The sequence below is a fragment of the Fusarium fujikuroi genome, chromosome FFUJ_chr11 (genome assembly GCF_900079805.1).
Source record: "Fusarium fujikuroi IMI 58289 draft genome, chromosome FFUJ_chr11".
In the NCBI taxonomy this organism is placed as follows: domain Eukaryota; kingdom Fungi; phylum Ascomycota; class Sordariomycetes; order Hypocreales; family Nectriaceae; genus Fusarium; species Fusarium fujikuroi.
In genome coordinates this window covers 643,333-661,462 of record NC_036632.1, presented here as the reverse complement: position 1 = coordinate 661,462, position 18,130 = coordinate 643,333, and the positions used below count along the sequence as shown (strand labels likewise).

Sequence of the window (18,130 nt, the reverse complement as noted above, 5' to 3'; positions counted from 1 at the left end):
GAATAGATGCAATCACCGCTGCCGAAGCTCGTTGCGCACCCACTCAACCATATGTCCCTGCTGTGTTCCATGAACAGCCATGATTATATTTCACCACTCTCGTATTCACCTGTATGTCAGATTCAAAAGGGCCGAAGCTGAACCATCTGTGGAGTTGGGTATACAGTCTGTACGTATCAGCCCGAGCTGGCATCCTGGAAGCCACAACGCGTAGCCACTAGCTTGCCAAAATTTCATTCAAAATTTCTTCTAGGTCTTGATCATACCCTCACAACAACCCATGGCCTATGTAGATCTTTCCTCTTCATCTCTTCGACCAGGCTGAGTTCCGTTCAAAATGGAGAATGATTTCTCCCGTCCACCAGCATCTGACCAGAAAAAAGACCTCAGATCAGCATCAACCTGGTCTCCATCTGAAGGCAGCTCCATTCAGCACTCTCCGTCACTCCACTCTGCGGCTCCTTCGGCCTGGCAGGGCACAACTACCAGCGAGACTAGTCTTCTGAGTCCCAACCAAGAGCCCAATGAAGCGATCACAGCTGTCAACTCTCACTGCTCCTCGACGTGGTCAAATATCCTCAGGAGCAAATGGTTAATGGTCGCATGTCTCGTCTTCGGTATCGCAGCAGCCATTGGCCACGATACGCTCAACAAGCACCTTTCTGGTCAAGAAGCAAGGAATCAAATATGGTGGCTTCGGCTCGGGCAGTCACTCGCCTTTGTCTCAAAAGCAAACTCTGCTATTGCAGTCTCTCTAGCTTACCAACAAATTGCCTGGACGTCCGTCGCTCATCGGAACTTCTCTGTGCATGCAGTTGACTCGCTATTTGGTGCAGCGCATAACGCTATTGAACTCCTCAACACTGAGGCTTGGAAGAAGTCATGGTTCGTCATGCTTCTCGCTCTTTATGTGTGGATATCGCCACTCGTGGTTATCTTCACCTCGGCGACTCTGAGCGTGGACAGCCATGTGAATAGGACATGCCATAATGTCCGGACACTCAACTTCAACCACGAGGCGAAGAAGAAGTGGACCCACTGGAAAAAGGCAGAGGGTGATGAGATCCTGCAAGGTGGCAGAGTATCATGGTACAACGATACCCTTCCAGATGAGGATGGCCCTGATGTCTTTGACTTTTGGATCAGTCCAAGTGCATACCTTGACGAGATTGCATCCCGAGTTCTGACAGGGGGGCAGGCACTGCAGCGAGACGAAGTCGCCGACGAAATCTGTGGGGAAGGATGGGATTGCTCAACCATTATACACTTCACTGGACCAGGATATCGGTGCGAGCAACTCGCAAACGGCACCAACTCAACAGTCAAGCAATTCAACGGCAGGGATGCCCCGTTCAACATGAGCAGGATGATCCCTGACGGTTGGAATACTTACAATTGTGTTGCCGACGAGGGAGACTACGCCGAACGCCAGATTGAGCATGAGAAATACTTCAATCGTCCATTGCAGACACTTCCGTTTCCCAAGAATCTTGGCACCTTCAGATCAGAGCCCATCATATGGCTAGGCTACGTCACAGTCGACGACGTACTGGTCAGGCACGCTGAAAATAGCAGCCAAAAAGGATGGGACACAGACTTCACCCCCATTATTTCAGCTTGCGAGCACTGGGAGGTCTATTATACAGTCAATCTGACATACACGCGGGGTTTCCAGTCGTACAACGTTACGCATCGGGATTATCTGCGCAAGGTCATCAATACGACATACGTGGACGACTCAGCTGACGACGGAACGTTGGACAAGACTGTCGCGGAACCACAAGAGAACTACGTGTATCCCAAAGATTGGAGAAACTATCAACGCATTGCAGCGTTTCACTCGCTGGGGCTGAAATTACGACAATTGCTGCATGGAGGCTTGTCGCTTCCCGATAACGGAATAGGCAGCGAGATTGTGACATCGAAGTTGGTAGGGCGACATGAGCTTCTGCCTGTCCCTGATTTCGAGAAGCAAATACAAAGGCTGTATGAGAATTTACTTATTTCGTTGCTGTCGGACGCACAGCTGCTTATGGTGTCATGGGCGGCGAACCCGAATGAACCGTCTGGAACACGACCTATGGAGAATGGGACTGCGTATCCTTGCATCAGAAGAACTACGGCGGGGTACTTCTTTTATCAGCGACAGATCCTCGTTAGTGTATATGCTGTTTCTTTCGTCATTGTAGGCGTTGGTGTACTGTATGGGATGAAAGCCATGAGGCAAGACGGAGTCGAGGAGTTGAGGGAGGTTACTTTCTCGTCAATTGCAGTCGCAACGAGGAGCGTGAACTTACAACCATGTAAGCGAGATCATAAAATCAGAGCTTGGCTTGTTGAGGACGAGCATGAGGGTCGAGTGTATGAGTTTAGGAATGAGGAAGATACGGAACATAAGAGCAGTACTGGTGCCATGGGGGATGTCTGATATTGTGGACTTCTGTCAGCCACATGCATCGAACTACATTGCTTGAAACCGGGATCTAACAAATGGCGGACGGAAGGACAAACCAGCAGACTGAAGTGAACGTGGCCGTTGATGGCAATGACACATGGTATATATCTATAGCGAGTCTAATCTCACAATAACTTATTTGCCCGATGCTTAATCTCCTTGCTAAACCGAAAGTTGATCGGACTCTCACTCCCAACAAACACAAAACCATCATACAGCGCACATCCCACCACAGACCCTATCAACGTCGCTGCCCAAGGCCCGTAGAACCACCATCCGCTATGAAACACATTTGACCCACGATATCCAACCGCATACGCAACAACTCTCGGTCCAAAGTCAGAGGCAGGGTTCAGCGCAGATCCAATGTTGTAGCCGAGTGTGAACTTGAGGGTCGTCACCAGGAAGCCGAGTACCAGAGCATGCATGCCAGCGCCGGGTGGGTTGTTCTGATCATCACCTAGTGCAAAGACTGCGATCATCATGATGGCGCTGCCGACGACTTGGTTGAAGAAGGCGGACTGGAGGGAGACCCATTCTCGAGGTGTTGAGAAGAATGTTTTCGACATGCCGTCCATTTCGGGGTCGACGTAGTGGATTGAGTCAGCGTATATTCCATACGCGAGTGCTCCAGCGACGATGCTAGCGATGAATTGGGCAAGGATGTAGATAAAACACTGTCGCCATGGAAAACCACGGAACAATGACAGAGAGATGGAAATGGCTGGGTTCATGTGTGCGCCTGAGACACCGCCGCCGAGGTAGATGCCAAACATCCATGCGAAGCCCCAAGCCCAACAAGAAGTCTCGTAAGTTCCATAAGTCTGTGACTGTTTTGCTGATAGATTCACAGACAAAGTACCAGTGAGGCCCAGGAAGATGGCAACAGACGTAGCAAGGAATTCAGCAAGTGGCTCAGGATGCTTCGCTCGTATCCTAGCCCACCAGTTCCTCATCTCATTCGGATCCGTCTCACCAGCTTCAACCTCCGGCTTTTCTTGCTGACCCAAAGGTTCGCTGTCAATCTTGTAGTCTGGTTGATTGTTGCTCTGTTGATGAGAAGCAACTCTTGATGCAGGGTCGCGATGTACAGGTGTTGCTGCGGGTGTTGCTTCACCAGGGACGTAGTCAAATACCGGCTGACCTGCATCGTTTCGCTTTTCGTTGTGCGCAACTCCAGCTGCTGTAGTTCGGCTCTGCTGATTCTGCATGTCGCGCGATCCGATACTGGTTTGAGTGTGCATTCGGTATGGTTGGCCTGAAGTGGTACGCGAGGCGTATCCTGCAGGCGTATCTTCAGAGTCCTCTTTAACAATGGCCATTTCCTCGTCAACTTTTCCATCTGGTCTGATCGGTTTTACCACCTTGCGACGAACACGGTGGGGAAGAGGTTTTCCAAGACTGAAGATAGGCTTCTTGCCTGCCTCGCCGAACCAAGGGTTCTCCTCGTAATAGCCCTCTTCGGCAGGGGCATAGGTATGATATTGGGATGCATGTTGTTGTACTGTAGGGCGCGCTGTACTGTGCCCGCTAGACATTCTCGTGAAGCGCCTTGAGCTCATTGGTCGCTTGCTCATTCGCGACATGAAGCTGGATGGTAGTCCATGAAGTCCACGCCGTCTTGAGTGTGTCGACTTTGCATGATCAGGTTGTCCTGTTTCTCGGTCCGAGATGGTGCTGGGGATTCTGCTTGCGACGTTCCCAAGATGAACCTGTCCAGGCGTTGAGGGCGTCGCGGGTTTCGAAAAATAATCATGATTTTGATCTTGGTGCCCAGTCATGGTAAGCGCTCAAACTCAGTAAATTCTTGCTCACTTCCACTGTAAAATCCGGATTCAGAACTTTTATATGATTCAGGTACAAGTGAAGCAACTGTTATAATGATGACGTTTGTCCTCCACTCTAACGTCAACCGGAGGTTTCTCTCCAAGTGTGGACTCTTGAGCCGCACGGTTTCGCCGCTAAAATATCTTTATTGCGGGCCTGTCAACCGCTTAAATTGGGTCGCGATCTCAAGATGGAGGGATGTTGCCCCTTTGAGGGTGTGATATTCCTGAATCTTTCTGTTCTGGGAAGCATGGTTGGCCGAATGAGGTGCTCAATGCTACGTAGTCCTGACTCTTCCTTGGAGGCAAGCATGAAAATTCGGATTGTTCCTGTTCAGAATTCCTGAGATAAGGGTATTTGTGGATCGCTATATCGCCCTGTGGCGTATTTGAGTTGTATTTTCTCGAATATTCTTGTTTTGTATGCTTGGCTTCCCACCGCAAGCTCAAATTATTCTTGGCATCATGTATCATAATAGATCCATTAGCTCTAGGCTTTTGTTCGATAAGTTATCGTGGTGTCCAGTCTTGCAAGCATCGAGATATACACACCTCAGTCCACATCAAATCTCATACCATGGCGGCAGTCTTGCTGTACCAGCTCAACACGGAAGCGAATGAAGCCGTACAATGTGAGAACTCAGTAGTTGAGAGATGGGAGGTCTTAAATACCGGTAAGAGGCTCTTTGTGAGAGGAGAATTATCAAGTGAAGATGGTTCAAGGGCCTGTATTCTTCGCCTTCACCCAAACTTGCAAGATGGCGATCAAAGAGTGCCCGCCACCACTGCAAATCACTTCACCTATTAGATCTACTTTATTACCATTAACTGTTGTCAGGGTCATTCCTTGGGAAGTCCTTTTACGTGATTGGGCTTCGAAAAGTAAAGAACATCTGTAATTTCTTATGTCTTTCATGCGTTGCACCTCATTTCTGAGACAACAAGTCCGGGCTGGAAGCAATTCTCCCGGTTTTCAAGAGCTATTGGAGCTGAAGCAATGAGAGGAGAACTGGCCTGACGTTGCTCCCTCTCCTTGGTGCTTCCTAATAGTGACAGTGTTCTCCATAAACAATGAACGAAGCAAATCAAACAGCATCTGTTCATTGGAACTCACAATTTAATAATAAGCAATGGGCGGATGTTCTGCGGTACTGCACCAGAACAGACGAGAGTGTCTTAATTAAGCCTTCTCGGCTCGCGGATAGATGTTCATACTGGGGGTTGGAACATGGTTGGTTAAACTCATTGCCTGACCATATCTGCATTCAAACTTTACCAAAGTTATTGAAGTAATTTGAGCAATTGATGCCGGAAGCTGGAACCCATCTGAATTCCCTGTTCTCTTTCTTCTCGATCTCCTACACTCTAATCTCCTAAGGTAGGTATCAAACTCTAGCCACCTCGGTTTTAAGTATCTCTTTAGACAGAATATCTTCGCCAGTACCAGCATTCAGCTGTCCTTCTCCTTTTTCATCATTATGGTCGACTTGGCATTGCTACTCAGGATGGCAATTATACCAAACCATACCAGGCTCTTACATACTCCAAATCACAGGCTAAATAAAAAACACTAAGTTCACCTCGTTGGGACATTTCATAAAAGAAAGTAATAAAGAGCCAAAAAGAAGTATCGCGCAGAGGGGCAAAAAGAAAGGTCTCGGAGGGAGTCGAACCCTCGCTGGCGGAATCAGAATCCGCAGTCATAACCGTTAGACCACGAAACCTGTGTTGTAATTGGTGCGGGTTTAAGGCCTAAACTCAACCTCTCAGCGGTTGCAGCACCCGACAGCGCGGGGCTTTACTGATCTGCCACTAAGCACACCATCTCGCTTGCAACCATCTCGTTAATGTCATTGTGGAAATGCAGACACTAACTCGACTTTTCATGGCATGCTGACCATAGCGAATGTCTTTCCCTACAATCAATCATTTCTTCTTATTCCAGTGTAAAACTTCGGGGCCTACATCACTATGGGGTGGAGCATCAGAGTTACAAGGTTTGTTTTGGCGGCATCGGCTCTGTCACCGAATATGCCTATGTTGAAAATGCGCGACAGCGATGGTAATCTCCTCTGCTTCAGGACTTAGTCTGCAATCACTCAACAACTGTCACATACGACCATAGGTAGTGGAAAATACGGGATCCCGTCTGCTCTCCCATAGTCAAGCCACTAACCGGCGGATTAGTAGTTGGGTCGGTGACGACCAGCGAATCCCCGCTGTTGTATGTTAATTTTTGCCAAATTTCAATCCGCCTTTATATCATTTCGCGCTTGGTTCATCCATTGTGAAGTGACATATCCACCACCCTTTGTTTCTGGCGCATGGCGATGGATGCACTTAGCGTGGTATGATATCAAGGCGGATCAGAGGGTCTTTTTTTTTATACATGTGATAAAGTATTTGTTTTAGTTACAGTCCAGGGGAAGTGGCGGGAGGACTGGAGGTGAGTTAATGCTTTGGTGTTGGTTGAATCGTGTTGTAGGTTGAGGGTGTAAGATTTGATAACAATTTGAATTTTAATAGAATGTGCCATTTTGCATCCAATTGACAGATAGTCCGAAAGCGGAGTGTAGCCTTATTAATAAACTGCGATTTATAAATACATTAAACGTGGCGTTTTATATGCTCTTGTGCAGCAGTAATGAAGATACTGAGGCATTTCGAAGAGTTTGAAAATACAAAGCCTAAGACTCCCAAACGCATAAGTAACTCCAAGTTGTACTGTTGAAACTTCCTACTGCTAGTTACAAACTAACACGTCTTCAGATGGTCTCCGTCCGCTCACTCAGGATCATCATCCAACAGCTCCTTCACCCTCCCCAACGCCTCCCTCTGAACTTCCTCAACCGACTGATCAACACTAACAATCAGAACATCCTTCTCATCCTCCGTCGGCCTCTCCAGAACCTCAAATTGGCTATGCACAAGCGCAGGTCCCGCAAAATGCCCCTTCCTCGCAGCAGCACGCTTCGTGAGCACTTCCTCCGGCGCATCAAGATGTAAGAAATGAACGCGCAAATCACCGGCCTTGTCGGATCCTTCGCGGAGCATGTCGCGGTATTGGCGCTTGAGTGCTGAGCAGGTAACGACGAGATGTTCTGTTCCTGGACCGATGGGATGGTGCGTGGCGTGTTCGTGGAGAGCTTGCAACCAGCCGTACCGGTCCTGGTCTGTGAGGGGTTGGCCGTGGCTCATTTTCTCGATGTTGGTTTTTGGGTGGAACTGTGAGACTGTTAGTGAGTTTATCGAGAAGATGGGAGGACACAGACATCATCGCCTTCGACGAATTTGAGGTTGAGCTTCTCTGCTATGAACTTGGCGACTGAGGTCTTGCCGGATGCTGTCGGGCCTGAGACGAAGAGGATCCATCGGTGGCCTTTTGGTACAGGTTTTGATTCTGGTTTCTTGAGGTCACTCATTTTGTAGATTTCTGTATAGTTTAGAGGTCTCTGGGCTTTAATATCCAAGTTGTTGTATTGTCACGTTTCTCAAGATGAAAAGCAAACCTGATGTTGAATAGACTTGACGTCATAGTGATCCCCAATTTTGCTAAAGACCGTTGATTCAATTCATTGCGCGTGACATCGAATTTTCTCGCATTCGATCAGTTTCTATATAAATTCCTACACGACACGCAAACCGCCAACATGACGGTTACATACCCCATGATCGCATTCACAATGCAGGCGTAGGGTAGGACAATCATTCTTGAACATCACTTCACTTCGCCCTCCCTCGTTGATCAACATTGTCATCACGGACCATCAATGGACACGAATCACTCATTTCCAATCTCCATAATTCTCTCTCCCTTTTCCCAATCTTTGGTACCGGGTCCGAGATACCCGAGAACACACCAATCCACGACCCTGAACAAGCATCGCCATGCACCAAGTTCACAACGAGTATCTCATCAGGCTGACTGCTGAAACGAGCTGGGCAAGGCGATAATGTCGCGAAACATCCTCTGCAATCCTTTCATGCTCATTCCCACCGAAAGTTGGCATGCCCCAGCTGTGCTTGCGCAACAGCTAGTGAAGGAACCAGTCTGGCATGCCTCTAATCGGAAATAACCACTGATAGCAGTGTTTCAGGTCAGATTCTAGACGATTGATAACAACTGCCCATATCCTTGTCTCTCATGGAGAAGAAAGGAGCGTCGACATTTCTGGGTCGCGGACGTGAGTGGAGAAGAGAAATCGGCCCATTTTGTTAGCATATCTATCAACATGGACGAAAAAACTACCAACAAGAGTCTAGATCCTGGGATTCATTTATCTGATTACCAATGCTTCGAGGGATTTATCACTCCAGATAATGACAAGTGTTGGCCTTTGCGCTGTATACGAATGGACAAGATGGGTAATTGCCTGATTGAGAAAGGCCAAGAGCTGGATCAGCCTTATAGTCTGGGCACAGGATTGGATGGGTAATTTGCTGCTATAACACGGCGTTTATCTCCGTTAACCCGTTCTGATCTTTCGTGTTGCTTGGTGTTCAAAGCTTAGCACTCCAAGAGAAATGAGGTCTGCCGATCCTTCTCCAAGCAGAAGTCAGTCTCAATCACGAATGCCACCAACAGCCATGTGAACAACAATAGAACAGAAACATTCACAGCTGATCAATTCCACGCGTCTCTTCTCTAGGGTAGCGTCACGTCACGTCCGACATCGTCATCAAATCGCGCCCTTGCATGTAGCGCGCCCTGCCACGACGGCGGGCATTTCCCGAACCAATGACAAAAGCAAAGTTGTTCTAGAAGACCAACTAGCGCCGCTTGAGAAAATTTCTGGAAGGGGGGAGGAAGGAAAACTCGACATGTGTGGCTGCGGACCCGAGGTTGCAGGCTCGGTAAGACCGACATGATGCGACGGAGAATACGGGACATTTTTTCTCAAGGAGGGAGCAGACTTTTCTGTGTTGGGTAGGTCGTTCGGTCTGGTGAGGCAATAAACCTGGGTTTAAGGGGCGATCATTTTAGTTCACTTCTAACTAATACAAGCTTAACCTGTACACGGTCTAGCCACATTTTTATTTCTTCTCAGGTTCACGATTCAAGCCTCATCAAGATCCAAGAGAGGTAGAGGACTCCGTAGTGATCTGAAGATCTTGGCCGTCACGACGTGTCGCAATGGAGACCAACTCCATATTCCCCATGGGGCGCTGTTTATCATTGACAATCGCCAAGAAAACATGTGGTCAACGTTATTATGTATCAAGTGGTTTCTTTTACGTACAAACACCGTTGGGTCTAGAAGTGCGTGCGTTGAGGCATGGCTCCACTGGTAGGGGGATGGCAGAAACATGTGGTGATGATGGGTGTTCATAGCTTTTATGGGTTTGCTCAAGGATGTTCAGATAAACATGAACTGAGCTGTACTCGCTGAACAAGGAGGAGAGATAATGCTGTAATTCCTGTTGGTAGCGATACTGATTATCATGATGATGATGATGCTGATCTCTTCTGCGGCCGTAAGAACTGGACTCAGCGAACGAGTCTCGGGCCGACCGCAGCCTCAAGTGGAGACGGCGTCAAGTGCCGAAATCTGCCTGCACAATCTCCCATGTCAAGCCGAGCCAAGCAAGCAGCAGCAGCAGCAGCGGATATGGCGTCAAAAACTTGGAGTAGCCTGAGCCTTCTCCGCACCAAGCACTTCACTCTCCTCCTCAAAAACTTGGGGAAAAAGTCACCTTACACTGCCATCATACCATGACCACGTTTCCTCCTCACTCTGTTACGTACAAAAAATATCCCTTGCCACCCGGGGCCCCGAGAATTCACCCCAGGAACAAACAGTCCTGGTCTTGTCTACGAGATTATGAAGCTTTTAGTTGGAGTCGCGAGTTGGAGCGAGAATAGCCGCGAGCTGAATTGGAGAAGCGGAACCGCTAACCTGACTCTGTCTAGTGTGCTTTGACAAAAGGGGAAAAGTGTGGACAAACTCTGCAGAAAAATTTGACGAGGGACGGTATTTCTCGGCTCAGAAACTGTGAAAAAAAGAGTCAATGGTTGACCCGTTCGAGATAAGCTACAAACTCGGCCCGCTCAGCATACTCTGCCCCCATGGGGCCTCGCCCGTGACAAAGGACCCACTCCCCTATCTCTTACGTTATCCACTGGGATCCATAAACGGAGATGCGAGTCAGTTTGGGGTAGAGCAGATCAAATGTTCCAACGAAACTCTTTTACGTAGTTGGGTGGGAACAGAAATACCCCAGATGAGATGGGGCTCAGATATATAAGCGTGCCCCAGACTCTCCAGTCCTCGGGTTCCCCTTCTCTTTTGTCTATCCATCTTGTGTTCAACTCGTGAAAGGGAAGAACTGCAATCATGAGCCATTACGATTCCGAGAATCAGGCCCCTGAGCCTACCAAGCATCACGGTGAAGAGGCCGGCGTCACCAATGATGCTGTCTTTGGAACAATCACCGAAGATGGTCCCAACTACCGAAACGTACGTCACCCAATGCATACAACACCAGAAGACACAGCTAATGAGAGCAGGTTGGTTGGCTCGGAACTTCAGTTCTGATGATGAAGTCCCAAATCGGTCTCGGCGTCCTGTCAATCCCTGCCTCCTTCGACGCCCTCGGTCTCATCCCCGGCATCATCTGCATGCTGTGCATCGCCGTCATCACAACGTGGTCAGACTACATCGTCGGACGGTTCAAGCAGCGACATCCTGAGGTCTACGGCATCGATGACGCAGCTGGTCTTGTGTTTGGACGCTTTGGAAGGGAGTTTTACGGTATCTCGTACTCACTTCTTACGATTTGCATTGCGGGATCTGCTATGCTTGGTATTTCGATCGCTTTGAACAGTTTGAGTATGCATGGTACTTGCACTGCAGTCTTTGTGGCTGTTGCTTGTGTTGTCGCGTTTGTTACCGCTTCGATTCGAACCCTCGATAAAGTCAGTTGGCTCGCTTGGGTTGGTCTCGTCACACTCGTCACATCCAGTGAGTCTCATTATCAACTCCTACAGAAACATTTCTAACAGGCTACAGTCTTCGTCGTCACCATCGCCGTTGGCGTTCAGGACCGCCCTGACCTTGCCCCCAAGGATGGTGTCTGGAAGTCCGACTACAAGCTCTTCAACACCCCTACCTTCGCTGAGGCCATGTCTGCCATCGCCGCTTTCATCTTTGCCTACTGCGGAACTCCCGTCTTCTTCCCCATCGCTGCTGAGATGCGAGAGCCCAAGCACTACAAGAAGGCTTTGATCCTTTGCCAGAGCGTCGTCACTGTTGTTTACATCGTTGTCGGTATTGTTGTCTACTACTACTGCGGTACCTATGTCGCTTCTCCTGCTCTCGGATCTGCTGGAAAGACCATCAAGAAGGTCAGCTACGGTCTGGCTCTTCCTGGTCTGATTGTCTCTGCTACACTCTACACTCACGTAAGCCAACCCAACTAATCCTGTAATGACGATTGATACTGACATTGTGAAGGTTCCCGCCAAATACGCCTTCGTTCGCCTCCTCCGAGGCTCCAAGCACCTCACCGCCAACAGCTTCACTCACTGGGCTGTCTGGCTCAGCTGCACCTTCGGCATGGCCATCATCGCCTACGTCATCGCTTCCGGCATCCCAGTCTTCGGCGGTCTCGTCTCCCTTGTCGGCGCCCTTCTCGGAACACTGCAGTGCATGCAGCTCTTTGGCTGCCTCTGGCTCTACGACCACTGGGCCGAGGGCAAGGACAAGTCCCAGCGCACTACCAAGTGGACCATGATGGTCGGCTGGTGCATCTTTGTTATCGTTCTCGGTACCTTCCTCATGATTGGTGGTACTTATGGCTCTATCAAGGGTATCATCGACTCTTACAACGTGAGCGGCGGTTCTGCTGCTTGGTCTTGTGCCGACAACTCCAACTCTTCTTAGAGAGTAAAGACATGATAGATGTTTAGATGCAGTTATAGATGATTTATAGATGTTAAATGCAAGCGTTGATAGAGTTCAGACAATGGCCAACCGAAATTCCGTGAACACATGAACAGTCTTCTCAAAGCTACAGACTGGACAATACCCCTTTACGCTTCGGCCAGTCACAGCTTCTCCTTCAATAAACTCACTCTCCACTCCCCCTTCAAATCTCTCTCAATCCTCTCAAACACCCCTGGTCCTTGCTTCCCCAAACCTGTCCCCACCGCCACAGCATAAGCTCCAACGCTCCTCATCCTTCGATAACCGTCCCCGTCACGGACTCCACCGACCCCGATGATCTTTATATGACTCAGTTCCGGGACTTGGTCGAGCATCTTTCTCAAGGTTGAAACGTTGCCGAGTGCAAGTGGGTGAAGTGGCGGACCGGCCATGCCGCCAACACCAGTGCCAGGTAATTGGGGGTCTAGCTTGTCGTTCTCTAGAATAAGGCACGACCCGAGAGTGTTGGTAGCGGTGATGAAGCTGAGGGACGATGCAGTTGGAAGCAAGGTCTCAATCAAGGTTGCGAACTGTCCGTGGTGGGTATAAGGCGGCGTCTTGATTCCGACGGGCAAAGTGGGATTACTGGGGAGCAGATCGAGATATTTCTCGAGAGCAGCGCCACCATACGCAGGCGGTGGCGCGCCTGGAATGTTTGGACAGCTTAAGTTGACCTCGATGGCCAGAGGGAAGGGAAGGGTCTTCGAAGCAGCCTCGATACGAGTATAGCTTTGTTGGATGTCTTCAGGCGAGCCCGTGACACTGACGATGAAAGTCTTTCTCATTTCGGGAAGGCGACGAGCGATCTCTGCTAAGAAGCCGAGATACCCATCGAGCGTGATGGGACTGTAGCCCAGGTTATTCAAGCTCGCCATTGCATCTTCTGAGTGGCCCTTGGGTGGAATCTGGCTGGAAGAAGTGCCCTGATTGGGGGTCACAGTCCCGGGATTGAAGAAGAGGTATTGGTGCCGCTCATGTTGATGATTGAAGCCATTGATAAGCGACGTGCGGGTCGTGATAGCGCCTGTCGAAGGGGATGAAGCGATTGCCAGAAGATCGTTGATGTCGGTGGCCCATGGGGTTGCCGAGTTCAGTAAAGGCGGGTTAATCGTCAATTGAGGGGGCGCCATAGTTGCGACTTTGCGACGAGAGGCAATTAAGATATGAAGTTGAAGTTGAAGTTAAGATGAGGGGCTGGAGATTGCAGTTTGGTGATAAAGCATCGCATTATGTAATCACGAGACAGGCCTTTCTCAGTAGGGTACTCGAGGCCGCAAACAGTGCTCTCATGTTTACTGGACATCAAATGACTCTCAAATATATATTTTCTACTGATAACTTCACAGCTCGTCGTTACCCTGAGCCTCCCACGCTCGCTGCGCCTTGAACTGCTCAGGAAACCACTTCGGCGTCTTCCCCTCAGTCATCATATCAACCAGCGCCTCAGCACTCCTATAAGCCCACGCCATTCCGTGTCCATTCATACAAACAATAGCCCACAGTCCATCCTCAGCCGGAACCTCACCAACCAGAGGGAACCCATCTGGTGTCTCACACACAATACCAGTCCAGTCCTGAATGACCTTCGTCGAGCCGCCCCAGTTCTCATACCCGTAGACAGTGCGCGCTGCGCCGTGGAGGACATAGGCAATCTGATCGTTGATGGCGGTATCATCGGTAATGTAGCGTTCACGCGTGGGAGACATTTGTGTTGAGCCGCCGATCACAACACTGCCTGCGTTTTTGGCGCCTGGGGGCTGAGCGGCGATGTAGACGTTGCCGCTGTGGAGATCAGGAACGCTGTTGCTTCGTCGGAAGACCTTATTATCGGTCGTGTTGGCGGATGGTGTTACGGCGGAGACTTGATTACGGACAGGCATGGTGAAGTTGGTGCTTGCGATGCCAGGGTGCAGGGCTGGGGTGAAGCCGTTGGTAGCGAGGACGACTTGCTTGCTCTTGATGGTTCCCCTGTTCGTCTTGACTTCCCATCTTGCTCCAGCCTTGGTCTTCTTGCCGAGCTGGTTGAGACTCAGCGCCATTGTGTTGGTCTGTAGATTGAGACCCTTCTCAAGACTGTACTCGAGCATCCCACAAACTGTATGGTATGGGTTCTGCGTATGAGCTTTGAAGGTCACAGCTCCCACGATCTCAGGCCATCCCCAGTAGTCGCGAGCATCCTGGCCCTTCCAGATAGTCCTCTTGTTCTTGGGAACGTCATTGGGCCGTCTCTTCTCAAGCTCATGCTGAAACTCGATGGACTCAACGGCTGTCTTGAACGAATCATCAGTCCAGTACAGACTGGCGGTCTCGACGTCTGTGAAGTCGCTGGAAACATTGTGTGAGCGGACAAAATCGCGCACGTCGTTGACGCAATCCTGCTCCATGTTGGCGATTCGAAGAGCATCGTCCTCGCCATATGTCTCGACCCATGCCTTCACACCATTGTAGTCACCAGGTTTGCAATGACCTCCGTTGCGACCCGTCGCGCCTGAGGCTGCAGTGCGCGCTTCAATCATCAGAATCGATAGATTTGAGTCGCGATCCAACAGCTTGTGTGCTGTAGCAGCACCTGAGATACCGGAACCAATGATGACATAGTCGAAGGTCTTCTCCGTCGGCAGATCCTTTGTACTGCGGAGGTTGGCGATGCGGTGAGGAGGATCCTGCCAGTAGGACTTTGTCGCGTTTGGCAGAGGCAATCCGGGAATCTTGAGAGGAGACTCATCAGGCGTGTCGCTTCGCAAGGAGTGAGGATGCGTGACAGCGAGGGAATTGACACCTGAAGCCAGAAGGATGCTGGCTGTTGCCACCTGAGAGAAAGAGGATCTCATGATCGATGATTGGCTTGACAGCAGAGAACCTTGGAGGACGGAAAAGGTGAAGAAGCCTCGCTGTCGATCTTTTATACCGAGTCAGCGCGACGAGAAGGATCCGGGCTTCAATTGTAGAGCCGCAACGAGATTCGCTCAACAATGATGGAGAAACATGACCGCCCGATAAGCGTCGGTTCCGTATACTCAATCAGGAAGGATATGATCAAGGTTCCCCTACTTTGAGTGGGATCGGCGGCTGTCGTGCGGGGTTCACATCCTGGTTATTGTAACGTTAGTATCACGGTCACTATCTTATTTCCCTCACAGTGGTACGATTCGAAAACTGGGTTCATGTACTTACGTTTTGATTAAACTACCTTAGATCTGAATAAATTGTTGACCCCGAGTGGAAAGTGTCGAGCGCCTACCATAGGGCTACGAGAAAACACCAAAGCTCTCCTCAAACTACCAAAACAAGCCAAGGAAACACTTACAGACCCATAGCATCTGCAGCATATGGATTTGCGACTCTGAGAGCAGACTTGACCTCTTCAATAGTAACGAACCATTTATCCTGCTCCGTAACCTCCCACCATCGGCGGTTGTCGCCGCGCTCAATGATCAGTCGTCGCCAGATCTCAATGGCCTCGTCGCGAAACTTCTTTCCAGGTTCACTCTGCAACTCGGGAATTTTGACGTCGGCCGTATACCTCATCCATTCAACTCGAGGATCAAACCGGTCGTTGATGATGAATTGATGGCGTCGTGGGCCAAACTCTTCAGTCAGCTTGTCGCATTCCGTCTCGTAAGAATCAGAAGCGAGGCATGACACAGCACTGAAGAGTCTGAACAACCCGTCATTTTCGCTTTCCTCACTATGGTGAAGACGACCAGTGAATGGCAGCATCTTCTGGGTCTTGGTGACCGCCTCGGCAAGATTGTTCAGAGCCTCCCTCTCAGTCTCATCGGTACAGTAGTCGTTTGAAAGCAAATAAGCCTTGATCTTATAGAGTTCGCCAATTCCTTCGGGATAATCGAGGCCTTTGAGTCTCTCGCCGTGACCAGTGAAAGGACCAAACTCTCGGCCGTAGAACTGGGTGTGAATACCGGCGACGATCCATTCCATGTTTGACACGGCACGATGCTTTCCTCGAGGAAGATCAGAGCCGAAACGTCTCCAGAGCTTGCTCCTAGCGGTCAGTGGACCTTCGGCAACTGGGCGGTACATGAGAAAGTTCTCAAGGAGAGAGTTGGGGCAGTAAGGTTGCATTGCAAGCTCGACCGCGTTGTCAGGTCCTATCTCTGGAACACCTTGGGTCCCAAAACGATCTTGATAAAGGTCGATTACGCCACCGTTTCTGCAGAGCATTCCAATCATGTCACAGATGCCATCTCTGAACTCATCAGCGAATAGTGCGTCTGCAGTCCATTTGATCCATTCAACCAAGTGGTCGATAGGAGGTCGCGGAGGCGGGCCAGAAGCTGAAGTCCCGACAGCCTGGAGTGTTTGATGCAAAAACAGCTTCAAGATATTCAGACAATCTTTGGTATCCTCTTCAGATTTGTATCGTCCCGCAAATCCGGCAATGACTGACTGCTCACCGCGGTTTGGGTCTCGACTCTGCGTAGGAATCCACTGGGGAGAGGGCTGGAAGCCAAACTTGAAGTAACCTTTGAGTGTGAAAGGAAACTGGCCCTTGCGAAGTACGCTTTTCAAGATCTTAGACTCGTCGCGTGGTACCGGAAGGAATAATGGATGAGCGCCGAGGACTTCCTCCTGAATCGTTTCGATATCTGCAGTATCGAAAGAGGCCTTATTCAGGAATGAAATAAGGAGATGCTCTGGGAGGAAGAGAAGGGGAGGCTTTCCGTTTATCTCAAAAGCGTGCGGCATTGTTCTTGATTTCGAAGTGAAAATGTTTCTGTAAATTCTGACGTGTTTGCTTGTATGGAGATAGTGATGAGTTGATGGATGTTGATGATTTAGAAAGATTTTGGGAGGGCCACAACGACCTTTTATAGTCTGGAAACTTGGAGGAGGATTTCAGTCGAGAAAGCTTTCGTTTTATAACTCGGTCGTGTTCCGGGATCTGTTCGGACATGCGACAGTCATATTCAGTGGGTTTTGGCTGAACAATGAGACTGTTAAGGATTAGCGAGATACTCACGTGGTCAATGGCAAAGAACGTTGGAACCAGGCTCTGTCGCAATTCCCTATACAAACATGCTCTGCAGGTTCCAAGAGTATGATTATGTTGAATGCCGCCGTGATGCATGGGACTGGCCCAAGAGGTTGATGTTGGTCGTCGGGAGTGATTGCTGAGCAAGCCCCAGGCGGTCGACAACGCAGGCAATGGCGACAAGGCAAGATGATGGAGTTGGGGCGTTGGTTAGCTTGGGGTAGCGCAGAGCAGTAAAGATTGCAGCGGGTTCACCTTGCTGTAGGTGTCGAGAGAAGGCAACCCGCCCTCAAAAAGTCATGTCACGTGTTGGGCTCTTCCCATCCAAGATCATGCTCTGTTCCCCTTCCCCTGCGTTATTGCTTGCGCTATCGCCCATCGCTTCTCTCAGGCTCGTGCTAGTGAGACTTCATTTTGTCTTCTCCGTCTCGTCTCGACCATCTTCAACGATCACCACGGATTCTCAGTCATCCGAACGCGTCTTCCGCTCCATCCCCGAAACGTCGTCTGAGCGCCAAAAGCACATGCACATGGATCAGACACTCACTTCTACTCCTGTCATCTTTTCGTTTGTCCTTTTCGTCGAGAGGCAGCACACCTACCACCGCTGACAACGTTACCTATCTCTGTACAGGTCCGACATCAGCCTGATCGAAGCATAGCAAGTCTTCCTAAGCTTGAACGAGATCTGAATGCCATGTTGCACCGTCCATTGCGAATGCCACCGACCTACTCCTGCCAAGATACCAAGCTTCTATCAGCAAGCCGAGCAAAGATAAGTGAAAGACTGAGAAGGCATCAAGTTCAGAGAGCCTTGACGGAGATCAACATCCCACAAGCTGCGTGCTCACCAACATTTACAGGGAACGAACAAGAAGGAAAGAACAGCCTACAGGTCGACAAATCGACAGAGACATCTACGCTCCGACAC

The 18,130-nt window shown here is 49.8% G+C and overlaps 7 protein-coding genes and 1 non-coding gene, besides 1 other annotated feature; 3 read left to right on the top strand and 5 right to left on the bottom strand.

Moving 5' to 3' along the window:
* Positions 1 to 337: 337 nt before the first annotated feature.
* On the top strand, positions 338 to 2,428 carry FFUJ_11471 (uncharacterized protein; the record flags this gene model as incomplete). The annotated part of the gene is made up of 1 exon (XM_023570373.1): positions 338 to 2,428. One exon carries the CDS (start codon positions 338 to 340, stop codon positions 2,426 to 2,428), a length of 2,091 nt encoding a protein of 696 aa, XP_023437496.1.
* A 152-nt stretch (positions 2,429 to 2,580) lies between these two features.
* On the bottom strand, positions 2,581 to 4,236 carry FFUJ_11470 (related to channel proteins; the record flags this gene model as incomplete). The annotated part of the gene is made up of 1 exon (XM_023570372.1): positions 2,581 to 4,236. One exon carries the CDS (start codon positions 4,234 to 4,236, stop codon positions 2,581 to 2,583), a length of 1,656 nt encoding a protein of 551 aa, XP_023437495.1.
* A 1,697-nt stretch (positions 4,237 to 5,933) lies between these two features.
* Positions 5,934 to 6,005, bottom strand: a tRNA (tRNA-Gln).
* Positions 6,006 to 6,396: 391 nt separating this feature from the next.
* On the top strand, positions 6,397 to 6,512 carry FFUJ_scaffold13.rrna7. Its single transcript, XR_002792864.1, has one exon. It is a non-coding gene; the product is annotated as a ribosomal RNA (ribosomal RNA).
* A 553-nt stretch (positions 6,513 to 7,065) lies between these two features.
* FFUJ_11469 (related to thermoresistant gluconokinase) lies at positions 7,066 to 7,703 on the bottom strand (the record flags this gene model as incomplete). XM_023570371.1 has 2 exons in its annotated part: positions 7,066 to 7,506; positions 7,554 to 7,703. The coding sequence occupies 2 exons, from the start codon at positions 7,701 to 7,703 to the stop codon at positions 7,066 to 7,068; spliced, it is 591 nt and encodes a 196-aa protein (XP_023437494.1).
* A 2,913-nt stretch (positions 7,704 to 10,616) lies between these two features.
* FFUJ_11468 (related to neutral amino acid permease) lies at positions 10,617 to 12,164 on the top strand (the record flags this gene model as incomplete). XM_023570370.1 has 4 exons in its annotated part: positions 10,617 to 10,739; positions 10,790 to 11,243; positions 11,292 to 11,683; positions 11,736 to 12,164. The coding sequence occupies 4 exons, from the start codon at positions 10,617 to 10,619 to the stop codon at positions 12,162 to 12,164; spliced, it is 1,398 nt and encodes a 465-aa protein (XP_023437493.1).
* Positions 12,165 to 12,328: 164 nt separating this feature from the next.
* Positions 12,329 to 13,336, bottom strand: FFUJ_11467 (related to dihydroorotate dehydrogenase a; the record flags this gene model as incomplete). Its single annotated transcript, XM_023570369.1, has 1 exon — positions 12,329 to 13,336. The coding sequence occupies one exon, from the start codon at positions 13,334 to 13,336 to the stop codon at positions 12,329 to 12,331; it is 1,008 nt and encodes a 335-aa protein (XP_023437492.1).
* A 210-nt stretch (positions 13,337 to 13,546) lies between these two features.
* Positions 13,547 to 15,037, bottom strand: FFUJ_11466 (uncharacterized protein; the record flags this gene model as incomplete). The annotated part of the gene is made up of 1 exon (XM_023570368.1): positions 13,547 to 15,037. The coding sequence occupies one exon, from the start codon at positions 15,035 to 15,037 to the stop codon at positions 13,547 to 13,549; it is 1,491 nt and encodes a 496-aa protein (XP_023437491.1).
* A 472-nt stretch (positions 15,038 to 15,509) lies between these two features.
* Positions 15,510 to 17,295, bottom strand: FFUJ_11465 (uncharacterized protein; the record flags this gene model as incomplete). XM_023570367.1 has 2 exons in its annotated part: positions 15,510 to 16,862; positions 17,188 to 17,295. 2 exons carry the CDS (start codon positions 17,293 to 17,295, stop codon positions 15,510 to 15,512), a joined length of 1,461 nt encoding a protein of 486 aa, XP_023437490.1.
* Between the last annotated feature and the right edge of the window lie 835 nt (positions 17,296 to 18,130).